The sequence below is a fragment of the Canis lupus genome, chromosome 20 (assembly GCF_003254725.2).
Source record: "Canis lupus dingo isolate Sandy chromosome 20, ASM325472v2, whole genome shotgun sequence".
NCBI classification, from domain to species: Eukaryota; Metazoa; Chordata; class Mammalia; order Carnivora; family Canidae; genus Canis; species Canis lupus.
The window spans coordinates 33,332,311-33,360,144 of NC_064262.1; the positions used below are offsets into that span (position 1 = coordinate 33,332,311).

Genomic DNA, 27,834 nt, shown 5'->3' on the forward strand with positions numbered 1-27,834 from the left:
GTATCTTTGTGTCACTTTTTTTTTTTTTAAGAGACTCTATGCCCAATGTGGAGTACAATATAACACTTGAACTCACAACCCTGAGATCAAGCCCTAAGCTAAGATAGAGTTGGATACCTAAGCGACTGAGCCACCCAGGCACCCCATGTGTCTTTCTTTTAAATAGTCCACCATTCCTGATGCACCACTCTTGACTAGAATATAGCCCTTCTAGAAAACATGAAAAGAAATGTTTCTTCAAAGAATATGAAAAACCTTTGGAACTTTCATTTATTTGATAATAGGTGAAAAACAGATTTTGGGAAACTTACCAGATAAAACTTATATCAGAAAATACCTTGTTTTCCCAAGTGTTAAGTCATTTCTTAGTTTCAGTTATAGTTGACTTTGCACTCACCTACCAGAGGTGATTCTAAATAAGGAAAATATCAGAACAACTCCAGAAACAAACCTCTTACATCACACTTTTACAGCATTAGCTCCACTTCTCACAGGACCCCTGTGTCAAGGGAGGGGAAACTCAGATAGTACAGTTTCTGTGCAAAAGCAGTAAGATGGCTGGGGGCAGGAGCACCTGGGTGGCTCAGTGGTTGAGCGTCTGCCTTTGGCTCAGGTTGTGATCCTGGGGTCCTGGGATCGCGTCCCACATTGGGCTCCCTATGAAGAGCCTGCTTCTCCCTCCACCTATGTATGTCTCTGCCTCTCTCTGTGTGTCTCTCATGAATAAATAAATAAAATATTTTTTTTAAAAAAAGATGGCTGGGGGCAGGCCTACATACCCATTGACTTCCTGTTTAATTGGAAATGCCAAGCGTCTCTTATTTTAATAGTTAATAGTCTTATTATTTAGCATATATTCATAATATTAGTATAGATGAACAATTCTAAAACATTTCAATGAAACAAAACTATAGTTGAAATTTTATTATCTTGTGTGAAATTAATTTCTTCCTTGAGATTCTCAGGATACTTGAGGCCGCAGCTCTGTAACCTACAGAAAATGTAGGTGCAGCTACCCAGTGAATTGGGACTGTTGGGACAGTTGTTTTGATAAATCAGTCAGAGAAAAAAAAATGTTTGGCCTCTCAAGTGGAAAATTGATTCTGTTCTGCAGTGGCTATGTGCGTGAGTCTTAAGAGAATGAATTATTTCACACAGAAAATGCCCCCCTGCAAAAGCATTTTATACCAGGAATAAAATGTTTGGTCCTTTAAATTTGATGAATATAGCAGTGAAGAAAAGAGATCATGTTTCCAAAGAGAGCTAAACCACATGCAAAAAAAAAAAAAAAAAAACACGGATAATATGCCAGACTGTCTTATGATCAGGTATTTATAGCAAAGCTATTAATGGAATGGTCACTACAGGGGAGTGGAGATCCTAAATATAAATGAAAATTCTGATGTGCTAATCTTTAACAGTGAAAACTTCCATGCTCTCCTAAAGGATATAACAGAAGGTAAATATCTTTGGTATGTGATCAAACCTATTCTATGCTAAAATGGAAAAGTTTTTTTAAAAACCATTGAGATATTGCCTAATAGATACATTGTTTTTTTACTACCACTACTCCTGTCATATGCTGTATTATGAGAGTGCACATTCCTGTAATATGTTTGTTTTTAGTGTGTACTGTTATTTTCAGCATAAAGCTGTCCTTCGGGGTAAGTGCTACATTCACTGAGAAAAAACTCCTAAGCCAAGTCTAAAATAAATCATTATTTTCATAGTTAGAATGACACCTACCTAAGTTTTATATGAAGGTGGTTTTTCTTGAATAGGCTTTAAGTAAATGGCTGCTCATGGAGACTTATAATTTATGTTAAATTTGTGGCGGTTCAGAAAACTATTTTAAATTTATGGGAAAAATTTAATGAGTATTTTTTTCTAAATTTAGCATCTATCAATCCTATCAATTTGTAGTTTTCTGAATTTCACTTGCAATTTTAAGTATTTGATTATCTTGTTTTCACAGCTGGAAAAATATTTTTAATTCATTCTGACTTTAAATCTGTCAGCATTCCACATGGATAATTATACCAGTGATGAAGACACAGATGAGGACTTTGATACCCAGCTCATCATCCAGTGGAGTTTACAGGACGTTCACCGGCCGGGGACTACACAGCAGGCGCCTGCAGATGAGAGGTATTGTATCCCACTGGCGATGTGATGTGAGCATTCAACAGTTGAGACTTGTCATTAGCATGATGCTAGTGTTATGATAAAAACAGGAGAGGAGGTCAAAATCCAAGGAGCTCTCATTTAAATACCTATGAGACTTGATGTCTCACCAGCCAGACAGGAAAATTTGGAAATAATTCAGGATGTAATTAGGGAGTAAACAGTTGAAGGAGTTTGGTAGCAATTCTGGCTTGGGGACTGGCAGGCTGGAAATGAGAAGAAATACATGAGGATATGAATAGAGGACTCGAATGCATCTTGTCTTTGCAGAGCCAAGGGAATGCATAAATTCAACCAGCACAAAGAGAAAATTATCCTCAACCTCAGTGGGGAGATGAGGTCAGGTCCAGTCTTTATTCAAATCACAAGGAGGAATTATGTAAACTTAAACCCTTTCCAAAGGGTGTGTATGCGGAGTTCTGTAATGACAGCAATAGAAAAGGAACTCATGGGTCCCCCAGTGGTGGAAAAGAATCGCCCTGGAGGTAGAATGTTTACAGCCAGGCACACCTGCTCAAATGGTCTCTGGCTAGCTGATCTACAACCTCATTCCCAACCCCCCCCCCCCGACCCCCACCTCTGGCTAGTTACTATTGTTTTTCAGCGGTGATAAACCCTGTTTGCTTGGGATGGTGATTTCTATTTGCCTGCTGGAGGTAAAACTGAATAAATATATTTTAACTCCAAGAGATTTTATAATTATAGAGATGTTGACCAAAAACTATAGTTTGTTTGTTTTTTTTAAGTAACAAACTCATGGACTGATCACTTTGTGCCATCCTATTTAAGCATTTCATAAATATTGACTCCTTTAAATTCTAATTCTCATGTAGTAAGTACTATTATCCCCGCGTAGAGATGAGGAGACAAGTAAGTGTTACCCAAAGTCACAGGGCTAGTAAGTGAGAGGCAGGCAGTCTGGCTTCAGAGTCTGTGCTCTTTACCACACCACTCTTACACTTTTGTGTTACATTTAGGAATAATCTTTAAAGTTTTATAAAGAAGTTGGGTTTCTTAGATTATGTTATATTAACCTTATGATTAAAATTTTTAAATTCATTCAGTAATTAAGTCATTATTTTAGGTTGAAAGGCATTAAGATTTTTTTTTAATTTTTATTTATTTATGATAGTCACACAGAGAGAGAGAGAGAGAAGCAGAGACATAGGCAGAGGGAGAAGCAGGCTCCATGCACCGGGAGCCCGACGTGGGATTCAATCCCAGGTCTCCAGGATCGTGCCCTGGGCCAAAGGCAGGCGCTAAACCGCTGCGCCACCCAGGGATCCCAGCATTAAGATTTTGATGATTGAAATGTTTCAGAGAAATTAAAATTAACTATTGTTACAAATCTCTGTCATTGGACTTGCAAGAGTTACATGGTACTTAGGAAAGCTTGCTGAGTTGGTCAGGCACTTGAAGGAATTAGGAAACACTTCTTGAGACAGGTGGAATAATGCCGGAAGAGCAGTTTCCCTGGAGTGCATTTAGGGTCACACTGTATTTTGGAAGTATTTCCGTGAAGCCTCAGTAACTGCCTCAGTTCATCCTCAGCTGACTACCATTGCCCTTACCCTTTGTTTTTTTATTAAGTGCCTTTGTTTTTCCCTCAGTTTGGGGCTTACATATATATATTTGTTTTCTATGCAGCTTCCATCACTTTTTGAGAGCTGAGTACAAGAAGATAATTGAAACAATAGAGACAGTTAAGTACTCTTCCTATTCTATCTCTGCTAAATTCAGGAAGCCTAGAAGCAGGTTCTCCCAAATGCTCAACCTTGTGCAATCCAGATCCACCTATGATTCTCTAGAGCCCATAAGAAAATACCGTGGCACAATTTAGCAAAGCCCTGCTGAGTTCCTGGGCGAGGTGGGGGGGAGGGGCTGAGCTGTGAGCTGTTGGTCTGTACATGACAATATGAGGAGGCAGTCGCAGGCCTGGTGAGGGACAGGGGGTGCTAACAGAGGAACGCTAGGCAAAAGGCCTTACTGTTGCTTCGTCCTGCCTATGCCATTTCCATGTGTCTCTCATGAAGCGTGGTGGTAGAACTCTGTTCTCTCCTGACGGTGGAATTCAGAAGCAGCTTGGGCTGCCTCCTGTGTGTGCCAAATGTGAATCTGTTCCCATTTGACTTGTTAATAGGTAAGGAAGATGCATTGTCACACTTGACCAAGTACCATTCTGCTTTTGATGAAGCAGATGGGATGGGCTGGCTTCCTCTGCATAAGGCTGCGGTGCAATTAAACAAGAACATTTTGGAAATAACCCTGAAAGGTAAGCTCCCTTTATAACTCTTCCTGATGCTTCTGAGAAATAAATTTAAAACTTATTTCTGTATCTTAACCTGTGTGGTCTAATGGATTTATTTCAGCTTCAAAACCCAGCGTGTGGGAGCAAACCACCCACAATGGTGAAACACCACTTTTTTTGGCTGTCAGCACTTGCCTCTTAGAAAATGCCAGTTTTCTTCTTCTCAATGGCTGCAATCCGAATGCCAAGAATTCTGAAGGCAATTCTCTTCTTCTTACAGGTAAACTAATACCTTGTCTCTGGAAAACAGTCTGTGATTCCGAGTGTCCACAGGTTTCAAAGGGAACTTTTTAAAATTTTAATTCCAGTTTAAATACAGTGTAATATTAGTTTCATATGTACAATATCACGAGTCAGCACTTCCATACAACACCTGGTGCTCATCATGACAAACACACTCCTTAATCCCCTTCACCTATGTCATCCCCACCCTCCTCTCTGGCAACCATCCGTGTGTTCTGCATAGTTAAGAATCTGTTTCTTGGTTTGCCTTTGTCTCTCTTCCATGCCCCCCACCCCGCCCCTTGCTCATTTGTTTTATTTCTTAAATTCCACATGTAAGTGAAATCATACGGTATTTATCTTTCCCTGATTTCACTCAGCATAGTACTCTCTAGCTCCATCCATGTCGTTGCAAATGGAAAAACAGCTTTTTGTGCATAGTTGCCGTGCTGCCATCCTGGTTCCACCTGACCAGATGTGGGTACCTAAGAGGTTTTGTAGAGACTGGCCTGTGGGATGGCCTGGTGTAGAATCTCTGCCAATTAGGTGATCATTTTGCACGGTTCCTTAACGAGTTAATTTGGGTATAAGGGGTGAACAGAGTAGGAGGCAACTGATGGCAGGTTGAATATAAATGAGCGATTTTGCTCCCTCCTGAGTCTTCACTAAAATTATACTTACATTGTTTAGAAGAGGTAAGATACAGGGGTGCCTAGGTGGCTCAGTTGGTTAAGCATCTGCCTATGGCTTAGGTCATGATCCCAGGATCCTCGGATTGAGCCCTGCATTGGACTCCTTGCTCAGTGGGGAGCCTGCTTCTCCCTCTCCATCTGCCTGTTGCTCTCCCTGCTGTTCTCTCTCTCAAATCAATAAATAAAATCTTTTTTTTTTTTTAAAGTAAGATACAAAACAATGAGAAGAACCGGAGAAGAGACAATAGCAACATAGTTTTTTAAAACCTGGAGAGCAGGTGGATGAGTAGTCAGTGACAAGAAAGCCAAATTTTAACTTGCTAGCGGAGAAAGCAACACAATTACATCAAAAGGCATGGAAGTTCTGGGTAATAGTTACCTTGTGGAGCACTGGTGAAGGACACGGAGCTAACATAGGAAAATTGCTGGAACACTATTAAGGAATAAGTCCTCATAGGCAGATCCCTTCTCCCAATCTGCCCTGCAAAGAGAGACCCCTCTCTCATGCCACCTGAATTCTGGAGGTTCATTTTCTGGGCGGTTTAAACAGAGGCTCTCTAGACTGGGGGGATATTCAGCAATGGTGGGAGTACTGGATGGAAAACACTGGAGAAATTAAGCAAACACTGGTGAGACCTCCCAGCCCTCCTCTTCCACCAGGATTCTAGAAAGCTGGCAGCCAGAACTCTACCTTCCAAGAGGAGGCTTCTCTGGGGAATTTGATATAATGAAAGTGAAGTTGGGGGCTTCCCAACAAATGGCCCAGGCATATCAACACTCAATTAGGAACACAGTCCAGGAGCTACTCCCAATGTTCAGGATCCCCAATTAGCTCTAGTCCCCAACTCTTAATCACGAGCAGACTGACAAGAATGACTATCTGAGAAAAGACTTCAGCAGAGATAAGCAACTTGAAGGAGACAGACTATTTAGGGAAAATATAATGTAGGGGGAAATTATGATAATGTTAGAGAATTTAGTAAGAAGTAATGAAATAACAGGACATTACAAAAATATTGAACCAAAAAATGCTCTTGAAAATTAAAAATGGTAGTGGAATTATAAAACTCAAATCAAATGCTGGGAGATGAAAGCATCCAGAAAAAGATAAGAAATGGGAAATAGGAAAGAAAAAGAAAAAAGCTCAGACTATCTAAAAGAGAGCAACATGTGAATCTCAGAAATAGTAGAAAGAGAATAGACAAGATGGAGATGGTATATCATCAATGAATAAGCCAAGAAAATGATTTCCTAAAACAAAGGATATGAGTTCCCAGAATCAAAGTGCACACTAATGCCAGCTCAATGAGTTAAGACCCGATACCCTTAGCACTCTGTATTTCCAGTTCTAGAGCACTTTCCATGGCACATTAACAAATGGATAGGGAGATGGATAGGAACATATATTTTTTAAAGATTTATTTATTTGAGAGAGAGAGCACAGGCATAAGCGATAGGGGCAGAGAGGGGGAGGGAGAGAGAAGCTCAAGCAGACTCTAAGCTGAGCATGGAGCTAGACATGGGGCTTGATTCCAGGACCCTGACATCATGATCTGAGCCAAAACCAAGAGTTGGTCACTTAACCGACTGTGTCACCCAGGCACCCTGGAAGATGGATCCATCAAGTTGTTTTAGAATCTTGAAGGACTTGCAGATTGTCATCCATATGTGAATGATTACAGCATAAATGCAGAAGAGCCAATTAGAAAATTTTAACAAAATATGAGGTTAAAAATAATTTCCTAGGGCGCCTGGGTGGCTCAGTTGGTAAGTGCGTGACTCTTGATTTCAGCTCAAGTTGTGATCTCAGGGTCCTGAGACTTGAGTCCCAAATTGGGCTCCGTGCTGAGCGTGGAGCCTGCTTGGGATTCTCTATCTCCCTCTGCCCCTCTGCTCACGCACACATGTGCAGTCTCTCTAAAAAAAATAATTTCCTGATTATTGCTGGTTTTGTTTCTCTCTGTTTAATGCACTTAATAAGCATTTCTAGGGCTGTATTGGGTACCTAAGTTCCCATTTTCTTGAGGGAAGGCACATAAAAATGATAAATGAAAATTTCATGTTTATGTTTTTCAGCTACCTTAGCAGCCAATAGATGACAACTGTTCATGGCTTACAAAAAAGCCAGTAGGCTATAGATATAAAACACTATTAATATTATTGGATATAAGCTTCATTTTACAGTCTGTTCCCTAAGCACAAAATGCTGGCACATGGGAGTAGGTAGGAGGAGCTCCTTAAAAAGCCTGAGGGACACTGACTAATAAGATACCTTGGCCATAAATTTCCTGGTGAACATTATGCCTATTTTACTTCTAATTTCCAGCTGTTCTCCGTGACTCCTATGAGATGGCTGCCTTGCTAATTGGCTATGGGGCAGATGTCAATCTGCGGTGTACCAACGAGAGGACAGCTCTCCATGAAGCAGCCAGACTGGGCAGGCAGGACATAGTGAAGCTGATATTGGTTTCTGGGGCATACCCTGACCCACAGAGCTCCTATGGATTCACTCCTCTTGCTCTTGCTGCCCAGAGTGGACACACTGAAATCATGGAGATGTTACTGCAGAAAGGCAAGATTTTCTATACGGTCAGCACACTCCCAAGGGGTAACATGATGCAAGTGTCCTCCTATTCATGGAGAGCTTCAAAATAATAGAAGTTAACATTTTATTTAAGCCTAACACAGATATTTGATGAAAGCATGTGTGAACATTGGGTACTAAAAAGCCTAGAGTAGAGACTGAATATTTCTCCTTCAATGTGAAGTAATTTCCCTAAAATTAGTAGGGTGCAGGTTACTCTTTTACATAATATTCCCTAACCATGCTGAGGATGGTTGGGTTTTTTGTTTGTTGTGTGTTTTCCTTTTCTAGATTCACAGAACAAAAGGCCCCACATCACCCCCTACATGTTGTTTCTGCTAAGTCACAGGGCAGTCCAGTGTGTTACCAGATGCTTCAGTAGTTAGGAATTGTTCCTGGTAGCTTCTCTCTGGGTCCCAGTTCTCTCTCCAGTAATAACCACAACTGAGAAAAGGGGAAGGCAACTTATATTTATTGAGTATTTTCTAAGCACCAGACATTAAGCTAACTGTGCTGCTTCATGTGATCTTCTAAAACCCTGTGAAGTAGGCACTATCTTCATTTTACATCTAAGGATAGAGGGTTAGGGGTGGTAGCAATTGCAGGACTTCCCTTTAACCCCCCACCAATTCAAGATCCTGGTTTAACTGACAGAGACCCTGGCTAAGAGAACTTTGGCATTTATTGTCTTTGAGGCCAAGACCCCCCCACTGATGAAATAATGTAGTATCTAGAGCTTTTTGTCAAAGAAGCAAATCCTTACCAAGATTTAATACAGTCCCAATATTAGATTTACCTTCTTTATTCTCCTTCCTGTTTATGTACAGAAGCCTTATTTCTTTTTTAATAATACATGGTCCTGATCTCCAATATTCTAGAATATAGGGACTCCTATTTTTAAGAACAACTTTCTGCTTTCTAGACTTACCTGAAACTTTCCCATCATATGGGGTCGTGAGGGGGACTTTGTAGTTCCCAAGCAATAGCCATAAGACATTTTAAGTAAGGTGTTTCAAATGAGCAATATCAGCAATGTCTAGAGTCATTAGCTAGAATAACAAAATCACTGGATCTTTAATCTACACAGAGTCACCTTTTATGTAGATCATTGATTAAAATATAGAGAGGCACCAGATTTTCAATTCTTAACTCTTTCAAGAAACCAGCATCAGTTGACCTCCATAAGGTATTTCCCTGAGGTTAACTCCCTTATGAAGTAATTTATACAAAGTGACATAGGTAGTAAATGGCAGAGCCAAGATTTGAACCCATGTCTGTCTCATTCCAAGTCATACTACTTTACCATCCTGCATTACCAGAGTGATAACATGGCATCATAGAAATGGGCTCTGGATCTGGACTACCTGTATGTGAATCCTGACTATCTTGCTTACCAGCTGTGCATCTCTGGGAAAAGTTACTCAAACCTCAACGAGCCTCAGTTTTTTCATCTTTAAAATGAAGATACTAGCATCTAATTGTTAGGGTTGATGTGAAGTTTAGAAATTATGCATACACAGGAACCTGTACATAGTGAGCACTCTTTCCATGGAGGCTGATTAGACTTTTCTTCATGTATTCTAGGAATGGAGTTCTTGGGCAGCCACTATATTCTGATGACTGTGGAGTCTCTACTAATTTAAAGCTACTACATCTGTTTGTTATGAGCTGTGCCCAGAATGTTTTTTCAAAACCCATTTTACTGAGAGGCCTTCTCCAATTGACCCAAAATTCATTTCTCCTTCCTTCACCATCCAGCTCCCCTCCGAATCCAAAACTGAGATCTTTTCTCTTTTCTTTTTTTTAAATGTCTGTAATCTTTTTCTCCTTTTTAAAATTTAAATTCAATTTGCCAACATACAGTGTAACACCCGGTGCTTATCCCATCAAGTGCCCTCCTTAGTGCCCATCACCTAGTCACCCTTCCCCCCACCTGCCTCCACTTCTGCAACCCTTTGTTTCCCAGAGTCAGAACTGAGATCTTTTAGAGGACATTTTGCCTACACCTGTCCTCTTACCATCCACACCATCACATGACACTCAGCCTACTGGGCACTACAATTTATCCTGTTAACTGTTAAGTCCCGAACTTCAGCTGCAAACAACTACATTGTAGCTTACTACAAACAGCCCCCTAAGAACATGTTACACCAGAACAAATGCCATAACACCAGATGGCATGGTCCAACGGGATGGGTGGTACCATCCTACATATAAGTATGGGGTAGGTGGGCTTTCATAGACTGGTCTGGAAACAAAATCACCTTTTGTAACCTCACTTCTCCTGGAATTTTCAAGTCCCAAACAAATAACTTATAGAAGTACTCTGTCAGCCTCCTCATTAAAATTTAGAGACTGCTTGCATCATTTCTTCCTTGCCCAACTGCATTATAAACTAGCTGAGAGCAGGAGGTACATTTTTTATTTCTTTTAGTGCTTTGCTAAAATGGCTCCTTAATAATTGCTTTTTGGTAGTGCTGATATATTAAGGATGCTTAAGACAGTGGAAAAGACTCTTGCAAAACAAGACCTTTTTCTCCTTTAGGAGCTAATGCTCTTGCTCAGGCCTCTGACTCCTCGTCCATCTTACTTGAAGCCGCTAGTGGAGGAAATCCAGACTCTGTGGCCCTTTTGCTAGAGCATGGAGCTGATGCCAACGTCCCTAAGAATTCAGGCCACCTGCCCATTCATGTGGCAGCTGACAGAGGCCACCTGTTGTAAGTTCATTTACATTATTGAGAAATAGTAATAGCTACGGTAGGGGGAGGGTTTCAGAGCAGCTTCTGGGAACTTTATATTCTTCATCTCTGATCCTATAATTCCAGCACCCCTTCTAAGATAAGAAACTCAACCAGTCAGTGAAGCCAGGCATCCTCTGTAGCCAGGAGCGAGATATAAAAGTACTTTATTATCAGGTCTTTAGGCAATACGGGGACCCTCAGGTCTCCCTGCTTAGACAAATTCTGAGTTTTATATCTAAACAGTAGTTTCATTCAACTTTACTAAGTATCTGAGCTTTTGGATGCAGGAATTAAGCACTTTTCGGCTGGAAGTTCTAAATGCCACCCGATACTAATACCATCTGGTACGAGTATAAAACCATCGTAAACAGGTTACTGCTGCATCTTAACCAAGACAGTTTTTTTTTTTTTTTTTTTTTTTTTTTTTTTTAAATACACTTTGAAATTCTTTCTCAGAGCCCTAAAGCTTTTGGTTCCAGTCACGGATCTTGCCGCCATTAAGCAGAGCGGGATCAGTCCTGTGCACTGTGCGGCAGCAGGAGCGCATCCTGAATGCCTGGAGCTCCTCATCCAGGCGGGATTCGATGTGAACTTCATGCTAGACCAGAGAATCCGCAAACACTATGACGACCACAGGAAGTCAGCGTTGTATTTTGCAGTGTCAAACGGTGACCTCTCTTCAGTGAAGCTGCTTCTAAGTGCTGGAGCTCTGCCTAACCAAGACCCTGTTAACTGCCTCCAGATAGCCCTGAGGATGGGCAACTATGAGCTGGTGAGTCTGCTGCTACGGCACGGAGCCAACGTCAATTATTTCTGCAGAGTCAACCCTTTACATTTCCCGTCAGCCCTGCAGTACACGCTGAAAGATGAAGTCATGCTCAGGATGCTACTGAATTATGGGTATGACACAGAGCGATGCTTTGATTGTCCTCACGGAGACAAAGTTCATCCTTGCTATACCTTTGAAGGCTGGACATCTACAGTCATCAAAGATACCATGGTAAGTGCACAGTACTGTCCGTATCCACGTGCACAGTTGCTATTGGTGGCCCTGAACTACAGCAGTAGGTCAGGGTCTATCCATTCTCTCCAGCCGCTCACAGCTAAAAAGACTTTAACAGGATAAATACATGTGAAGTAGACACAGTAGTAGACGTAAAGGTACAGAAACTGTTCAGAGGGAAAAGTGATTTGACTTTACCTAAGGAGTTTCACCAAATGAAGTGGCATCTGAGTAAAGTTTTAAAGAACCAGGGCCATCTTATTAACTAGATATGCTTTTTCTTTGAAGGGGGGAGTTACCCAGCTAAAACATTTCTGGGGTCCTGATACCTGTACCCCCTCGGTTCTTCGCTATCGCTTTTAGCTCTAAAATTTGATTAAATAGGTTTCTTTGGCCATCTTCTTCTTCTTTTTTTAAAAAGATTTATTTGGGAAAGAGAAAGAGAGAAAGAAGAGCACGAGCAGGGGGAAGGGCAGAGAGAGCAGCAGACTCCCTACTAAGTGGAGAGTCGGACAACACAGGACTTGATCACAGGACCTTGAGATCATGACCTCAGCCAAAGGAAGACACCCAACCAAGCCACCCAGGTGCCCCTCTTTGGTCACCTTTTTGTTGAAAAGGGAATCACCATAAATAGTTGACCACCTCCTTCTTGAGACGTTTTCCTGTTGGCTTTCATCATACCAGCCTCCCATTCCTCCCCCTACCTGGTCACGTCTACTTCCCCAAACCAGAGCGTACCCCTGATTTCTCAAAAAGCTGGCATCCTTCAGGTTTCAAGTGTTACCCCCTCAGAGAGGCCCCTCCTTTCCTGTCTAAGGTGGGTGTCCTCCCTAATCTGCTGCTGCTGCACTTACCACTTGCCAAAATGATCTGTAGAACACTTTCTGATGAAAAAAAAAAAAAAAAAAAGAACATTTTCTGATGATGTGTCTCCTCCACAAAGACATCAGTGTAAACTCCTATGCACCACTCCCCTCAGCTTAGAGATCTGTGCTTAGCAGAGTAGATATATTAGAATACCTGAGTCCATAGTGAAATCAGAACAAAAAAAAAAGAAATGAAATGGAGAAAGCATTTCGAATCAATTATGAAAAGTGAAAGACATCTTGTTTTAATATTGCATACTATTTTTAGGTTATGATTAATGTGGGAGATGGCATTTAGGTATAGATCATCTTGTACTATTTCCTGACTTTTTATTTTATACTATTTAACTTTTTTCATGGGCACCTTGCTAGAGGTGTATAAATTATCTACAGACAGAAACTATTCTTTCCTTCAGCCATGAGGCATAGGTGATGAATGACAGAAAACCCAAAATGAGAGTGGTTTTAATAAGATGGCTCAGGGTGCCTGGGTGGCTCAGTTGGTTAAGTGTCTGCCTTCAGCTCAGGTCATGGTCCTGGGGTCCTGGGATCAAGCCCCGCTCGGGCTCCCTGCTCAGCAGGGAATCTGCTTCTCCCTCTCCTCCTGCTGCTCCCCCTGCTTGTGCTCTCTCACTCATGCTCTCAAATAAATAAAATCTTTTAAAAAAAATTATAAGATGGCTCATTCCTCTCTCATATAAATAAAGGCCAGAGGTAAACAGCCTTTTAACTGGAGAGCTCCATGACCACAGGAGAAACTTGTGTCCACAACCCAGCCAGCAAGGAGACAGGCAGGAAGCAGCAGCACACACCTTGCTCTAAGTGCATTCTGGGCATTGCTCACACTTACACTCACATTTCACTAGCTAGAACTTAGGTGGCTGCGTCTAGGGGCAAAGAAGCTGGAAAGGTAATCTTTATTCCAAGAAGCCCTGTGGCCAACCAAAGGAGACAACAGGTATTAGGTAACTATTTCTTTCACACCTTGTTTACATCTTACATAGTTCTGAAGGTACAATAGTAAATAGATTTTCAAATGTGAGAGCTAAGGACTAATGTCCTTGGGGCGCCTGGGTAACTCAGTCAGTTAAGCAGCCAACTCTTGATTTCAGCTTAGGTCATGATCTCAGGGTCCTAGGATCAAGCCCCACGGCAGGCTCCATGCTCAGTGGGGAGTCCGCTTGATGATTCTCTCTCCCTCTGCCCCTCCCCACCCTAGAATAAATTAATCTTAAAAAAAATTTTCCAAAAACAACAACAAAAAAATTTCCTTGTTCAATGCCTTAATTTATAAATGAGGGACTTGAGACCTTGGTTCTTGACTGTGAGTTTAGTGTTCTAAACCACATAGATACTTAAGTTTTTCATTTACTTTCATAGTTCCAATTTTCTCCCCCAGTTCTGTGAAGTAATAACATTGTCGTGGCTGCAACATCTCTCTGGGAAGGTTGTTCGAGTGATGCTTGATTACGTTGATCAAGTTCAAATCTGTTCAAAGTTGAAAGCTGTGCTCCAAAAACAGGGGCTGTGGTCAGAAATCCATTTTATCTTGAGTGAGTATCTTTCTTTCTTTTAGAAGATTCTTACCAAAAAAAATTCTAGTGGGTTTTTACATTCTTATTTGCTTTGCTTTTTTGTTTTTTTAAAAGATTTTATTTATTTATTCATGAGAGACACAGGCAGAGACACAGGCAGAGGAAGAAGCAGGCTCCTCGCAGGGAACCCAATGCAGGACTCAATCCTGGGACCCCAGCATCACGCCCTGAGCCGAAGGGAGACGCTCAACCGCTGAGCCACTCAGGCGTCTCTCTTATTTGCTTTGTAAAAAACATTCTTTTCTGGCTAAAAGCCTTAGCTACGGAATGCCTGGGTGCTCAGCAGTTGTGTGTCTGCCTTTGGTTCAGGTCATGATCCCGAGGTCCAGGGATCGAGTCCCACATCAGGCTCCCTGTATGGAGCCTGCTTCTCCCTCTGCCTGTGTCTCTGCCTCTCTCTCTCTGTGCCTCTCATGAGTAAATAAATAAAATATTTTTTTTAGAAAAAAAGCTTTACCTAAAGAAAGCAAGCAAAATACTATATATTCCTATCTAAAAACAGTAACTATTTATAACTTAATTTGTGCTTACCCCCATTCCCCATAGATGAACTCTGTCAGGTAATCACATTATATGGTAGGTGATAGCTTTCTCCTAGTCATATGGAACACTGTAGATTTAGTGATTAGCAGCTATGAAATGGTAATGAAAACACGGATGAGAAATGAAGATTGAAACCTGCAGATAATACTGAATGACGCTTCAAACCACATTCTTTCACAGTGGCACAGAAGTCAAGAATTTCTTTCTAGTTTCCCCACAAGGTGGTGGTCTTTAGTTCCCAGGCGACCCTGAGGGGGTGGTGAATACATGTAGATTTAAGGACTTCAGACCCAACACTGATGCCGACCTTTGGGTTCTTAAATTGGCCAGGTTCTGTAATCACGTCAATAGAAGGGCTGCAAGGAGAAGGGAAAGGCTGTGGTTCCCTGTGAACTTTTTCCATTTAGACACTGCAAATGAAAATTTTGGTTTAACACACATTTGCTGACCAAATCCTAAGATCACTAAAAAAATGAAGCAACTCTTTTTCCTTCGGGTAACGTGTTTCTCTCATTTCAGCAAACCCTCGACCCCTCAGACATCTGTGTCGCCTGAAGATCCGGCGGTGTATGGGGCGCTTACGTCTGCGCTGCCCGGTCTTCATGTCCTTCCTTCCATTACCAAACCGTCTCAAAGCATATGTCCTTTACAAAGAATACGACCTTTATGGACAAGGAATTTTCACAGGAACCTGGTAGTCAAACCATTCTGGATGAAGAGGTATAATTCTGTAAGCTGTATTTCTTAAAGTTTGACTTGTTACATGATTCATTATTTCTCACTTTACCTAGCAACCAAAATCTCAAAGCAGTCTACATTCTTTTGAAATATGATATTAATACTTTCTTAATATGCTTAATTTTGCTTCTCAGGGGACCTGGGTGGCTCAGTTAAGTGTCTGACACTTGATCTCAGCTCAGGTCTTGATCTCAGGATCATGAATTCAAGCCCAGTGTTGGGTTCCATGCTGGACATGGAGCCTACTTAAAAAAAAATTCCATACACCAAAAAAAAAAAAAAAAAAAAATCCTCATATTGCTTTTCAAGAACAATCTGACAGGCAGTTTAAAGAAATACTCCTCCCCTCAAAGTAAATTAAAAAACTAAACCCAAACTGTAAAATTTCAACTTAGAGACATACATCAGTTCTCACTCTGTATTGATTTTACATTAAATGTATGAATCTATATTTCTACATGTCAAAACAATAGATGCTACCTCAAATAATTCAGTAATTATTATTAACAGTAATTAACAGTAATTATTAACAGTATTATTAACAGTAATTCTTTTTATAGAGAAGTACATACATGTCTTAGGAATTACATTGAATAAAATACGGACCCCAGTACTTGACCTACAAATGAGCTGTTCTTGTGCAAAAGTCCAAAGGCCAGTTTAAGTGCCTGTTTACAGTCCTGCACGGAAATGGGGGGTTTTGGTTAACTGAAATAGAACTTTCATTTGCAATGTCATCATTAATGGGAAACATGCAGTCCTTCTTTCCACAGAACTCTGGCTGAAGGTTACCACTTATTGGTTAATGTTACCACTGAGACAGAAGTCAAGTGTTTTCAAATGGCTTAGTGATTCTGTACTGAACCCAGTACAGTACTAAACCCACAAGAGGGGCTCACTGACAGAAGCAGTTATATTTATGTTAATGCCATATAGTTAACATACAGTGTTATATTAGTTTCAGGTGTACAATATAATGATCCAACTATTCTATACATTATTCAGTGCTCATCATAAGTGCATTCCTTAATCCCCATCACCTATTTAACCCACCCACCCCTCCCACCTCCCTTCCGGTAACCATCAGTTTGTTTTCTCTAGTCAAAAGTCTATTTCTTGGCTTTTTTCCCTTTGCTCATTTGTTAAGTTCCACATATGGGTAAAATCACATGGTATTTGTCTTTCTCCAACTTATTTCGCTCAGTGTTATATTCTCTTGATCCATCCATGTTGTTGCAAATGGCAAGATTTCATTCTTTTTTGATAGCTGAATAATATTCCATTGTGTATGTTTACCACCTCTTGTTTATCTATTGATGGACATTTGGGCTGCTTCCATAATTTGGCTATTGTAAATAATGCTGCAATAAGTTGGGGTGCATGTATCACTTTGAATTAGAGTTTTTATATTTTGGAGGTAAATACCTAGTAGTGTGATTACTGGATCATATAGTTCTATTTTTAAGTTTTTGAGGAACCCCCATACTGTTTTCCACAGTGACTGCACCAGTTTTCATTTGCACCAACAGTTCATGAGCGTTTTTCTCCACATCCTCGCCAACACTTTTTTATTTTAGCCATTCTGACAACTGTGAGGCATCTCATTATAGTTTTGATTGCATTTCCCTGATAAGTGATGTTGTGCATCTTTTCATGCATCTGTTGGTCATCTGTATGTCTTCTTTGGAGAAATGTCTGTTCATATCTTCTGCCCATTGTTTAATTGGATTATTTGTTTCTTGGGTGTTGAGTTGTATCAGTTCTTTATATATTTTGATACTAACCCTTTATTGGATGTGTCATTTGCAAATATCTTCTCCCATTCAGTAGGTTGCCATTTAGTTTGATGATTGTTCCTTTTGTGGTTTATCTTTTTATTTTGATGTAGTACCAATGGTTTGTTTATTAATTTTGCTTGTTTCCCTTGCCTCAGGAGACATATCTAGCAAAATGTTGCTATGGCTGATGTCAGCAATATTACTACCTGTGCCCTCTTGTAGGATTTGTAGTTTCAGATCTTACATTTAGGTTCTTAATCCATTTTATTTTTGTATATGGTGTCAGATAGTCCAGTTTTCCCAACACCATTTGTTGAAGAGACTGTCTTTTCCCCATTGTATATTCTTGCCTCTTTTGTCAAAGATTAATTGACCTTAAAATTATGGGTTTATTTCTGGGTTTTTACTCTGTTTCATTGAGCTCTGTGTTTTTATGCCAGTACCATACCATTTTGATTACTACAGCTTTGTAATATAAATTGAAACCTGAAATTGTGATACTCCAAGTTTTTTTTTTCAAGATTGCTTTGACTATTTGGGGTCTTTAGTGATTCCACACAAATTTTAGGTTCGTTCTAAAAAAAAAAATTTAGGTTTGTTCTAGTTCCATAAAAAATGCTGTATTTTGATAGGGATTGCATTAAATCTGTAGATTACTTTTGGTAGTATATATTTTAACAGTATTTGTTCTTCCAATCTATGAGCATGCAATGTCTTTCCATTTCTTTGTGTCATCTTCAATTTCTTTCATCAATGTTTTATAGAGTACAGGTCTTTCCTCTCTTTGGTTAAGTTTATTCCTAGTTATTTTGTTATTTTTGGTGTAATTGTAAATAAGAGGGGTTTTTAAAAACTTATGTTCCACTTAGTTAACATACAGTGTAATATTAGTTTCAACACTTCCATTCATACATCACTCAAGCCCTCATCGCAAGTGTACTCCTTAATCCCCATCAACTATTTACCCCATTCCCTTACCCACCTCCCTTCTGATATCCATCAGTTTATTCTCGATTGTTAAGAGTCTCTTTCTTGGTTTGCTTCTCTTTCTTTTAATGTCAATTTCTGCTGCTTTCTGTACATTGATTTTGTATCCTGAACTCATTTACCAATTCTAGCATTTTGGTGGTCTTTAGGGTTTTCTATATACAGTATCATGTCATCTGCAAATTGTTGGTTTTACTTCTTCTTTACCAATTTGGATCCTTGTTGTTATTGTCATCTAATCACTGGGGCTAGGACTTCCAATACTATGAAGAGTGGACATCTTTACCTTGTTCCTGGCCTTAGGGGAAAGCTTTCAGTTTTTCCCCATTGAGTATGATGTTCACTGTGGGTTCTTTATATATGGTCTTTATTATGTTGAGGTATGTTCCCTCTAGACTTTGCTGAGAATTTTTTTTAAGATTTTATTTATTTATTCATGAGAGAGAGGGAGGGAGAGAGGCAGAGACACAGGCAGAGGGAGAAGCAGACTCCATGCAGGGAGCCTGATGTGGGACTCAATCCCGGGTCTCCAGGATCATGCCCTGGGCTGAAGGCAGCGGCGCTAAACCGCTGGGCCACCCAGGCTGCCCGCTGAGAATTTTTTTATCATGAATAGATACAAATGCTTTTTTGCTTTCTCTTATTGATGTGATGTGTCATGTTGATTGAGTATCAAACCACACTTGTATCCCAGGAATAAATCCTACTCAACTGTGGTGGATGATTTTTAATGTAGTGTTGGATTCTGTTTGCTAGCATTTTGTTGAGAATTTCTGCATCTATGTTCATCAGATACTGGCCTATAGTTCACTTTTTTGGTGGTCTTTATCTGATTTTGGTATCAGGGGGATACTGACCTCATAGAATGAATTTGGAAGTTTTCCTTTCTCTTCTATTTTCTGGAATAGCTTGATAAAAGTGCATTAATTATTTTGTATCATTACCTCTGAAGCCATCTAGTCCTGACTTTTGTTTGTGGGGAGGTCTATTTATTTATTATTTATTTTTTACTACTGATTCAACCTCTTTGCTGGTAATTGGTCTGTTTAAATTTTCTATTTCTTCCCACTTCAGTTTTGGTAGGTTGTTTCTAGGACTTTATTCTAGGTTGTCCAATTTGTCAGCATATAATTTTTCATAATATTCTCTTATAATTGTATTTCTGTGGTATTATTTGGATTTTTTTTTTAATGAGTCTGGTTAGAGGTTTATCCATTTTGTTGCTCTTTTCAAAGTACCAGCTCCTAGTTTCATTGATCAGTTCTATTCTTTGCTTGTTCTTTATCTAGTTCCTTTAGATGTTAGGCTTTTTGAAATTTTTCTTGCTTCCTGAGGGAGGCCTGTATTGCTATGAACTCCCCTCTTAAAACTGTGATAGCAGTTATAGAATGTAGTTTAAATTTTTATTTCTGTATGCTCCATGTTGCAGGGAAGTACAGGTTTCTATATGGGAAATGAGGAAAGTAACTGAGGAAACATATCCAGTCACACCTCTGTAGAATATAGATGGCACATCAACAAGGAGAATAGAACAGTAGGTAGGATGATGTGGGTCCATTTTCACCAAAGACCTAGTCATCACAGCCTTGTTTATGTTTAGCATTAGTATACTTTCTTAGCAAAATATAGTCCATCTTAGGGAGACTGAAGTTAGAGGTTTTCTTTCTGATGTGAAGATTCATGGCTATACAGACTAACTCAGTAAGCATAGACTTTAATGATACAATGTTCACATTAAAAACTTGCAAAATTTGCTGGCATGAATAATTTTTATTTTTTTTAATCAAATTGTGGGGTCTGTTTATAAGTGAGTAGTGGCTTATAGGTATGTCAATATACAAATATATTTAGGATATACATGCACTTAGATAAAATTACATAATTCTAAAGTTAGTTTTGTCCACTCCCTGGACCTTTTAAAAGTGTATTATTTCATAAAATTCAAAACAACTAAGAACAGATACTCCAGTAGAAGAAAAGAACTTAAGTGCTATAGGAAAGTATAAAGAGCACATGGGAAGAATATGTATTAGTATTAAAATAACAGGCCAAGCCCACTTAAGCTGGTGTACACAACCTGCCTCTTTAAAATATATGTATTTCTTTGAATAGGGCCAACCATAGCAAGTACATATTGTCTGTAACATTTCTAGGATAATGATTGAGAAACCTATTTTTCTAAGAGAAAAAATCACTAGTGATGAATTAGTATTATTTCCCAGTTAAGTGACCTTTTTAGCTGTTATGGAATAGCAGTGCGGCTAGATGTGTAATTATAGTGTCATAACAGATTAAGAAAAAGTCTATTTGTTTCACAAGCATCATTTGGAATGACTTGGAGAAACAGAATTCTGAGTATATATCAAATACTTCATACAAAAAAGACTATACAAAAATCATGGACTTTATTATACATTAAAAATCTCCTAACAGCATATTTCCTGAAGCCTTATCAGAGAATACCTACTTTGACAAAATGAAAAAAATAAGCTCTCCACCCCACATGTATACCGTTACATAAAGTTGAGTTCTTCAATTCTAAAGGGAAATGTAGCATGATTTTTAATTGTATATATGCATGATTAATATCAGTGAGATAAGAACTAATTCACTTAACATTACAAAATCACCAAATATACAAAGCAGTTTTGCACGTTATAACTTAATCCCCAATTCTCATACTAGCTGAAGTAAATTACATGAGTACAGCCACAAGAGACTAGTTAAAAAGTATAGTATAGTTCCAGTTTCAAATATTTGTTATTAATGAAGAACAAAATTCATGAAAGAAGAGTAAGCCAAACTTGCTTAAAATAAAAGGAAAGGCTTGCTTCCTACAATGTGTTTGAATATTTAAAGTACAGTTGAATGCTAGGAGGTTGGAGTCAAAACCAATGTTAGTATTTTCATTTTATTCAGGTAGCAGGTTTTCAATACACAGGATCTTAGGATCTGTCAGCATTTATAATAAGATTCAAATCTTAAATATCTGTAGTTCCTACATATAACTCAAAATTAACTCAGATGCCTTTATCACACAAGACTGTACATTACATAGAATGTTATGCATACCCTACTATCCTTTTCTCAAGCGCAAGAGTAATAATTTTACCACTCCTAGAGCCTGAAAATGCTTTTGAAATTAAACACAAACTAATCATTGTAGAAATGGCAAAAACTAAACTGGCTTTGGGGACTCTGTTCAGTCCCTTGATAACAAGTTTTAAAATTTTTAAAGGGAAAAGCTGTAATTAAGTTTCCTATATACTGACTTCATTACCATCGTTAGAAAAGTACTGTTCCTATATGTAGCAGAGTGCATAGCTGAATTAGGTAGACTTAATTTCTTTTGAAGAATGTTTTGTTAATTTCTAAAAACCATCAAGTTTGAATCCAAGAAAGCTACCTCACAAAGCATTCAGAACCAGATGTGATTTCAAAAAGTAACAGACCAAGATCAGCTTTAACATTATGCAGAAACTTCAAACAAAAAGGCAAGTTTTTTAAAGTCGATGCTTAAATATCTGCAGTATGGAATAGTTCTTATAGTTCTATAGCAATGGACCAAAAGTTCAAATACCTAAAATCGTTAATCTCACACATGACTTCTATTTGGTGTTGTAATGCTCTTTGGTCTGATCTGTGGACATGGGTGTGTTATTGCAGAAATTCCTATCAAAATCATGACCTAAAACGAATTACAGGTCTATCCAGCATCCCTAAGTTGGCCAGTGCCTTTAACTCCAGCATTCACTTTGACCCAGAGTACTAACAACTGTGCCCTGTACTTGTTACCAGGCACAGTACCAGCCTCCTAATGCTGATCACCTTCCTTGTAGGGTGATAAGTTTCATCTGAATTAAGTGAACTGACAACTTAATAACATAAGCAAAAGACTTAAACAGAGAGCTTACTAATTCTCAAAAAGGTCTTAATAGCAGGACCTGCCATGACTAGTGAGGTGCGGACCACAGAAATTTCAACTTCTACCAAAGGAATCATATAACAATTATTGTGAAAGCATTCCCTTGTAGTAAGCACAAAATCAACTTTCTCCAAAAAGTACTCCATAAATTTCTATTTTGTTACTATATGTTTTGGTAACATAAGGCTTCAAAATAATGATTATCAAGTAATCATTATTCCCATTTGGCACGTGGATAAAAAGAATATCATGATCCTATATATAATTATTCCCTTCCACAGAAAACAGTGTGCATTCAGTGTGAAACAGCCACATTGTACTGAGAGACTAAAACAGATGCCATCTCTAATTCAGAACTAAGAAAAGACTATCAAAGAACAATGGGCTTTTCCATCTTGAAGTGGCTAATTTCTTGAAAATTTTAGATGTGTGACTATGTATTTTGTTCAATATATTTAACTTGTCTCTTTATAGTTTTACATGTGAAACAAAAAAAATTTTACATAATTTCTATCAGCAATATTAAAAATCTGAGTAAAGAAAAAAAAAGTTTTGACATGGCAATAGGGAAATGTCATTTTAACCTAGGCACCAGGCTAAAATCTTTCCTTGGTCAACTCTCTTATACCAAACATTCAATTCCTTTCAATCTTTCATGGAATTAGACCTTTTACTCATTTGAAGAGTACAAGTATTTACAATAATTAGTGCAAATTATTCTCATATATTATTTGCCTTTGTGGATATAAAGTGGTGATCAGTATTTTATCAAAACATGGAATTATGAAAATACTGTGCATATCAGTCTGAAATTTAAAAGATTACATTTCCTAAACTAAACTTTGGGCTTTTTTACTTTAAGCAGGAAACAACGGTTATAGAACTTCTTTTGAAATGTCACTTGATTTTGAATAAAAATTATTTCACACAATGCAGAAAATACGATGTGCTATCCTGTAACAATATCTTACATGTTAAGTCCTAATCTAAAATGTACTTGAACAAAAAAAAAATCCCTTTTAATAAATTCCAGAATCTTATTTTAACCATTACTGCTCTGCAGCAATAATTCAAGTCCCAACCTGAGAACTAAGAATGTGATAATTAAATGCCACGGGCTGTATCAATCTTGAACTGAAGACACTTACGCTTCTTTCCCACTGGCATCAGGTGTAGTACATCAGAGAAATGTGAGCAATCCAAGAAAGTGCCCTGAAATCACAGTACCACCTGCCACAATTTGAAACCTTAAGTCTAAAATTTCTCTAATTTTATATAAAAGTTCTATTGCACATTTAATAATTAAAATATTTGCAAACTTGTAGAATTCTTTGTATAAAGGGTTTTGAACCAATTCAGTCAAAAGCTTCCTCACTGCCAGCAAAAATGTTTCTAATGAGAAGAGGGAGCATATCCATGAATACCTGAAGCTGAAGAATAAAAGTTTTCTTATGGTCAGAGCCAATTACAATGCAAGATAAGAAGTTCACAATTTGAAGGAAAAAAGGCTTGAGCAAGTATAATTCCTCAGCAATCTACTTCAAGGAGATGAACAGGTTTCTCTTAGACATGTGGAATTTGATGTTACTGCATAGTATATTATTTTTAAGGGAAAAAAATCAGTGCAAACCTAAGTGATCAAGGTCAATCTTATTTTTAAAAATGAAGTTAAAACAAACAAGCAAATATAAACTTTAGTCTCCTTGATATTTCAACATAGTTGTTACCTTGTGCCATTTCACCACAGAAACTGTCAATAAATTCCAAGGGGGGAAATACCAACCCAAAAAGCAAGGATAAGTTCATGCTTCTGACTCTCTTTTCTTTCCTTCTTCTCCCAAATCACTCTCTTCTGACTGGCTACTGCTAAGGACAACAAACTGCCCCTCACTACTGGCTTGGTTCGGTCTACTGGAAGCAGCTATCAAGCGACTCTGTTCTTCTAAGTCCTAGTAGAAAAGACAGAAAAGAAACTAAGTTTATTGTTTGCAATCAAATGCAAAACTATGCATTTAAAATACAACTTGAGAGCTACTTCAATACTGTCAAACATTTATGCATAATTCTGGCAACTTACTGAAAACAAAGGCTACACACAACCAGTGCAACACCAAAGTGAATTCTGGCACCATTTTAGAAATCCTGTAAAAGCCAATGTTGCCCTCTTTGTTTTAATGGCAACAATAATATTCAGACCATTGTTAACTCTCACTATATGCCAATACAATGTTCATAACAGATCACTCCACATCCCTGCCTAACTACCCCCCGCTGCCCCGCATCCAACTTATCTGGTTAGATCAGTTGTTGCCCTCCCTCAGCCTACCCTAGCAAGAAAGCCTCAACTTCATGGTCATCTTCATATCTCTCTCCTTTGTCAGAAAGTCCAATTTATTCCCAATTCCTGCTGATCTATACTCAGTAAGTATCCCACAAATGTCTCTTTTTTTTTCCCACTGTCATTGCCAATGCCACAACCCATAACTGGGTCTTACAATCTCATGTGTTCTTTAGATTTTGCTCTAAAATTTGCCTGAATATTATCCTGTTAGATGGACAATGATTTGACACTCCTGGTAGCATTGAATGTTTACATATACATTCCTGGAAACCAGTAAAGCTGTCAGCAATGGCAGTTAAAGCCCATACACACGTGTACACATAGGGCCATTGGAATATGGAAATATAAAAGTTCTGATATGTTTGCTAAACTAAGTCAACTACATGTCGGTTACCATAGTGTGAACATCCTATCAGAAGACAGACGTCTTCCTTTTCTGCTGTGCTATGAATTATCTGGTTATAAAGTGGCTGAGGAACGAGAAACAGACTTTCATTTGGAAATTCAAATCTGAAAGTCACAGTCCTGAATTAAGGAAATTTCATAAACATTACACCAGAGAAGATCTAGATATTGGGACTACATACCTTTTCAATTTGTTTTTGTTTACTGAGTTCTTTCTGTTGCTTCTCTTTTACCCTCTCCATTTCTTTTTGTTTTTCTGATGCCCTACGATCCTGAAAAGCAGACAAATACAACTAATGAATTAAATATGAAATAATTTTAAATTTTAGATTTTTAAAAAAGATTTTATTTATTTATTCATGAGAGACACAGAGAGAGGCAGAGACACAGGCAAAGGGAGAAGCAGACTCCCTGGAGGGAGTCTGATGTGGGACTCAATCCTGGATCCCGAGATCATGCCCTGAGCCAGAGGCAAACACTCAACTGCTGAGCCACTCAGGTGTCCCAAATTTTAAATTTTTTCAATTAATACTGCCTTTGCAACCTTTTTGTATTTTTTTATATTTATATGAAAGCACACTAAATATTTATATTCTATCTTAGTCACTTATCCAAATTCTAATGCTATACCAGCAATAGTATCCATTAATAACCTTGCACAGCAAAATTATTTTATTTACTTGCTAATATGAAAGATTTTAGATAACATTCTTGAAGGGGCTGTTGGGTGGCTCAGTTGGCTCAGCATCCGACTGTTAATTTCAACTCAGGTCATGATCTTAGGGTCATGAGATCAAGCCCTGCATAGGGCTGCAAGCTCAGTAGTAGGGTGTTGGAGATTCTCATTCTCTCCCTGTTTCTATGCCCCTCTCCCCACCTGTGCTCTAAATAAATAAAATCTTAACTTAGAAAATGGATAACATTCTTGGATAGTTATCTTGGATTCTTACCAGTTCTGCATGCAAGGCTATCTGTTTTGCCAGTCCAACAGAATCACAAATCTAAAAGGGGAAAGTGTAGAAAAACCTCAGGCAGTTTTCACATCAAAGTAACAATTTTAAGATTCTAAATGGCTGATACAACTAGATTTATAACTCATTGTAACAGGCAGCTTCAAACAAAAGGTGATTTAAGAATGTTCCAACCCTGGGGCACCTGGGGGACTCATTTGAAGACTGACTCTTGATTTCAACTCAGGTCATGAAATCAAGCCCCATGTTGTACTCTGTACTCAGTACAGAATCTGCTTAAGATTCTCTCTCCCCTTGCCCAACCCCCCCCATCTTGTTCATGCTAAATAAATATCTTTAAAAAGCAAAAACAAAAAAAGAATGCTCCAGCCCCCAAATGAAGCATCTGTGTATATTCTTCAGAGTCTATGAGTTTCTATTGCACATACCCCATCTTCCTATTACCTCAGATTCCTTACTGAAATGGTAAAGTCTGCAAAGAATGAAGCAAGCAGATGCTGATGCTGCTCTAAGCTGAAAACACTTGAAAAGGGCCGATTATGGGAATATACTGCATTCCCAGAGTAAGTTAATGAAGCCAGAAGACTACACCAGCTATCAACAGCCAAGGAAGACACAGGCCTGTAGTCAGAAGGGCCAACCCACCAGCTCAGCTATCTTCAGAGCAACAGGATTTGCTCAAACAACTTAGATGGATTAGGCCAAATCTGGTTTTTCCCAGAGATCTTACTAAGGACTTCAACTACGATAGACATTTCACAACAGAAACACATTTTGAAAAGCCATGTACCTTTTCCCCTTCATTATTTGATTCAAATATATAGCAGACTGATGACAGATTACTTTCACTTCTCCCTCCTGATGTCCGAAGAACAAATCCAAAAAGCCTCTTATTTTCCTGGTGTGTAGCGTACAAAACTACACAGGGTAATGGAAACTGCCACAGAAAACATCAGAAGCAAACAGATTTTTCAAACAAACGTACACACTTCTACATGAAAAACTCAAGTACTAAGTCAAAAACATTATAAACAGAACATTAGAGCCATTTTTTTTTTCTTAACAGAATAGCAACCTAAGAACAAAAATATCATGTTTGGTTCGGATTACCAGGCAGAGTAAGAGGCTGTTGACTATCCAACTTATTTGTCATTTATACATTTTACAAAATCAAAATCAGTAACAATACAGTCCATCTTATTAAATGATTAAATAAGAGCACATACTTGCAGCTATTTCAACACCTATAATTATAAAATAAACTCACTCGTGTTCACCATTTAATTCCTATCATTGTGTTTATCCCTTAACTAGGCAGCATGTACCATATACTAAAAAACTAAGTAGGACAACCAGATTGCACTGATTCTTTAAGTACATGGAATGTTCAATTAAAACTTCTTGGGGGGAGATGGCTATAGGCTTAATTATAACTTAGCCAATCATAATTAATACTGTATTTTAATATAATCAGAATGTTTATAACAATACAGACATGTATATGCATAAAAGAGCCTTCCAATAAAGCTTTAAATGTGCAGAACTCACTGTGAGCCTTGTAACTTGTGTCTGTGGATCAATTAACCTATAATTAAAAATTTGGAAAACAAATTTTAACTAGGCTGAACTTAAACATTTTTTCCTACAGTTTTTTAACGGGAAGATCATTACTTACTTTAAACAATCACAAGTGACTAATAAATGTGATTCTGTCATACGAAAGATGTTATGGATGGCCCGGGCAGCTAAGATTTGCCGCATTGTTTCATAAACAACATCTGGACTGTCGTCTGATTTCACCTCCATAGAACCAAGGAATCGCACGATAAATAACTGATGAAGAATAGAATCTACAAAAGAACAAGGTACATTACATATCTTTAAATCCCACATTTCTCTTAAGAGTAAAATATATTGTCACCTTTTAGATTTTCTAATGAAAAATTCA

The 27,834-nt window shown here is 38.4% G+C and overlaps 2 protein-coding genes across 8 annotated transcripts in view; one reads left to right on the forward strand and one right to left on the reverse strand.

Moving 5' to 3' along the window:
• The first annotated feature begins 1,342 nt into the window (after nt 1-1,342).
• ASB14 (ankyrin repeat and SOCS box containing 14) lies at nt 1,343-27,657 on the forward strand. Of its 2 annotated transcripts, none has more exons than XM_035703636.2 (10): nt 1,343-1,459; nt 2,019-2,148; nt 4,325-4,456; nt 4,554-4,712; nt 7,733-7,978; nt 10,536-10,707; nt 11,188-11,731; nt 14,003-14,156; nt 15,261-15,461; nt 27,535-27,657. In XM_035703636.2, the coding sequence occupies exons 2-9, from the start codon at nt 2,046-2,048 to the stop codon at nt 15,437-15,439; spliced, it is 1,689 nt and encodes a 562-aa protein (XP_035559529.1). In that variant the 5' UTR covers nt 1,343-1,459; nt 2,019-2,045; the 3' UTR covers nt 15,440-15,461; nt 27,535-27,657. The 2 variants fall into 2 exon arrangements, with proteins under 2 accessions (XP_035559529.1, XP_048953445.1); XM_049097488.1 differs by lacking the exon at nt 1,343-1,459 and adding an exon at nt 3,832-3,885 and having other exon boundaries at nt 2,023-2,148; nt 4,323-4,456.
• The window catches only part of APPL1 (adaptor protein, phosphotyrosine interacting with PH domain and leucine zipper 1), a 42,786-nt gene continuing 28,944 nt past the window's right edge, over nt 13,993-27,834 (reverse strand). For 5 of the 6 annotated variants that reach the window (XM_025456274.3, XM_049097487.1, XM_025456272.3 and 2 more), the window contains 6 exons: nt 27,562-27,736; nt 27,435-27,471; nt 26,677-26,823; nt 25,866-25,916; nt 25,098-25,187; nt 20,628-24,118 (listed from right to left, as the gene is read on the reverse strand). In XM_025456274.3, the coding sequence (XP_025312059.1) occupies nt 23,972-24,118; nt 25,098-25,187; nt 25,866-25,916; nt 26,677-26,823; nt 27,435-27,471; nt 27,562-27,736 (647 nt within the window). In that variant the 3' untranslated portion in view covers nt 20,628-23,971. Of the gene's footprint in view, nt 14,129-20,627; nt 24,119-25,097; nt 25,188-25,865; nt 25,917-26,676; nt 26,824-27,434; nt 27,472-27,561; nt 27,737-27,834 lie in introns of those variants that run through there. The other variant, XM_025456273.3, reaches the window with a different exon arrangement.

Coding starts and splice junctions, on each gene's coding strand:
- ASB14 (XM_049097488.1), top strand. CDS start 2,027: ATGGATAATTATACCAGTGATGAAGACACAGATGAGGACTTTGATACC. Junction 2,149..3,831: donor CAGGCGCCTGCAGATGAGAG/GTATTGTATCCC, acceptor TTTTCTATGCAG/CTTCCATCACTTTTTGAGAG. Junction 4,713..7,732: donor CAATTCTCTTCTTCTTACAG/GTAAACTAATAC, acceptor TCTAATTTCCAG/CTGTTCTCCGTGACTCCTAT.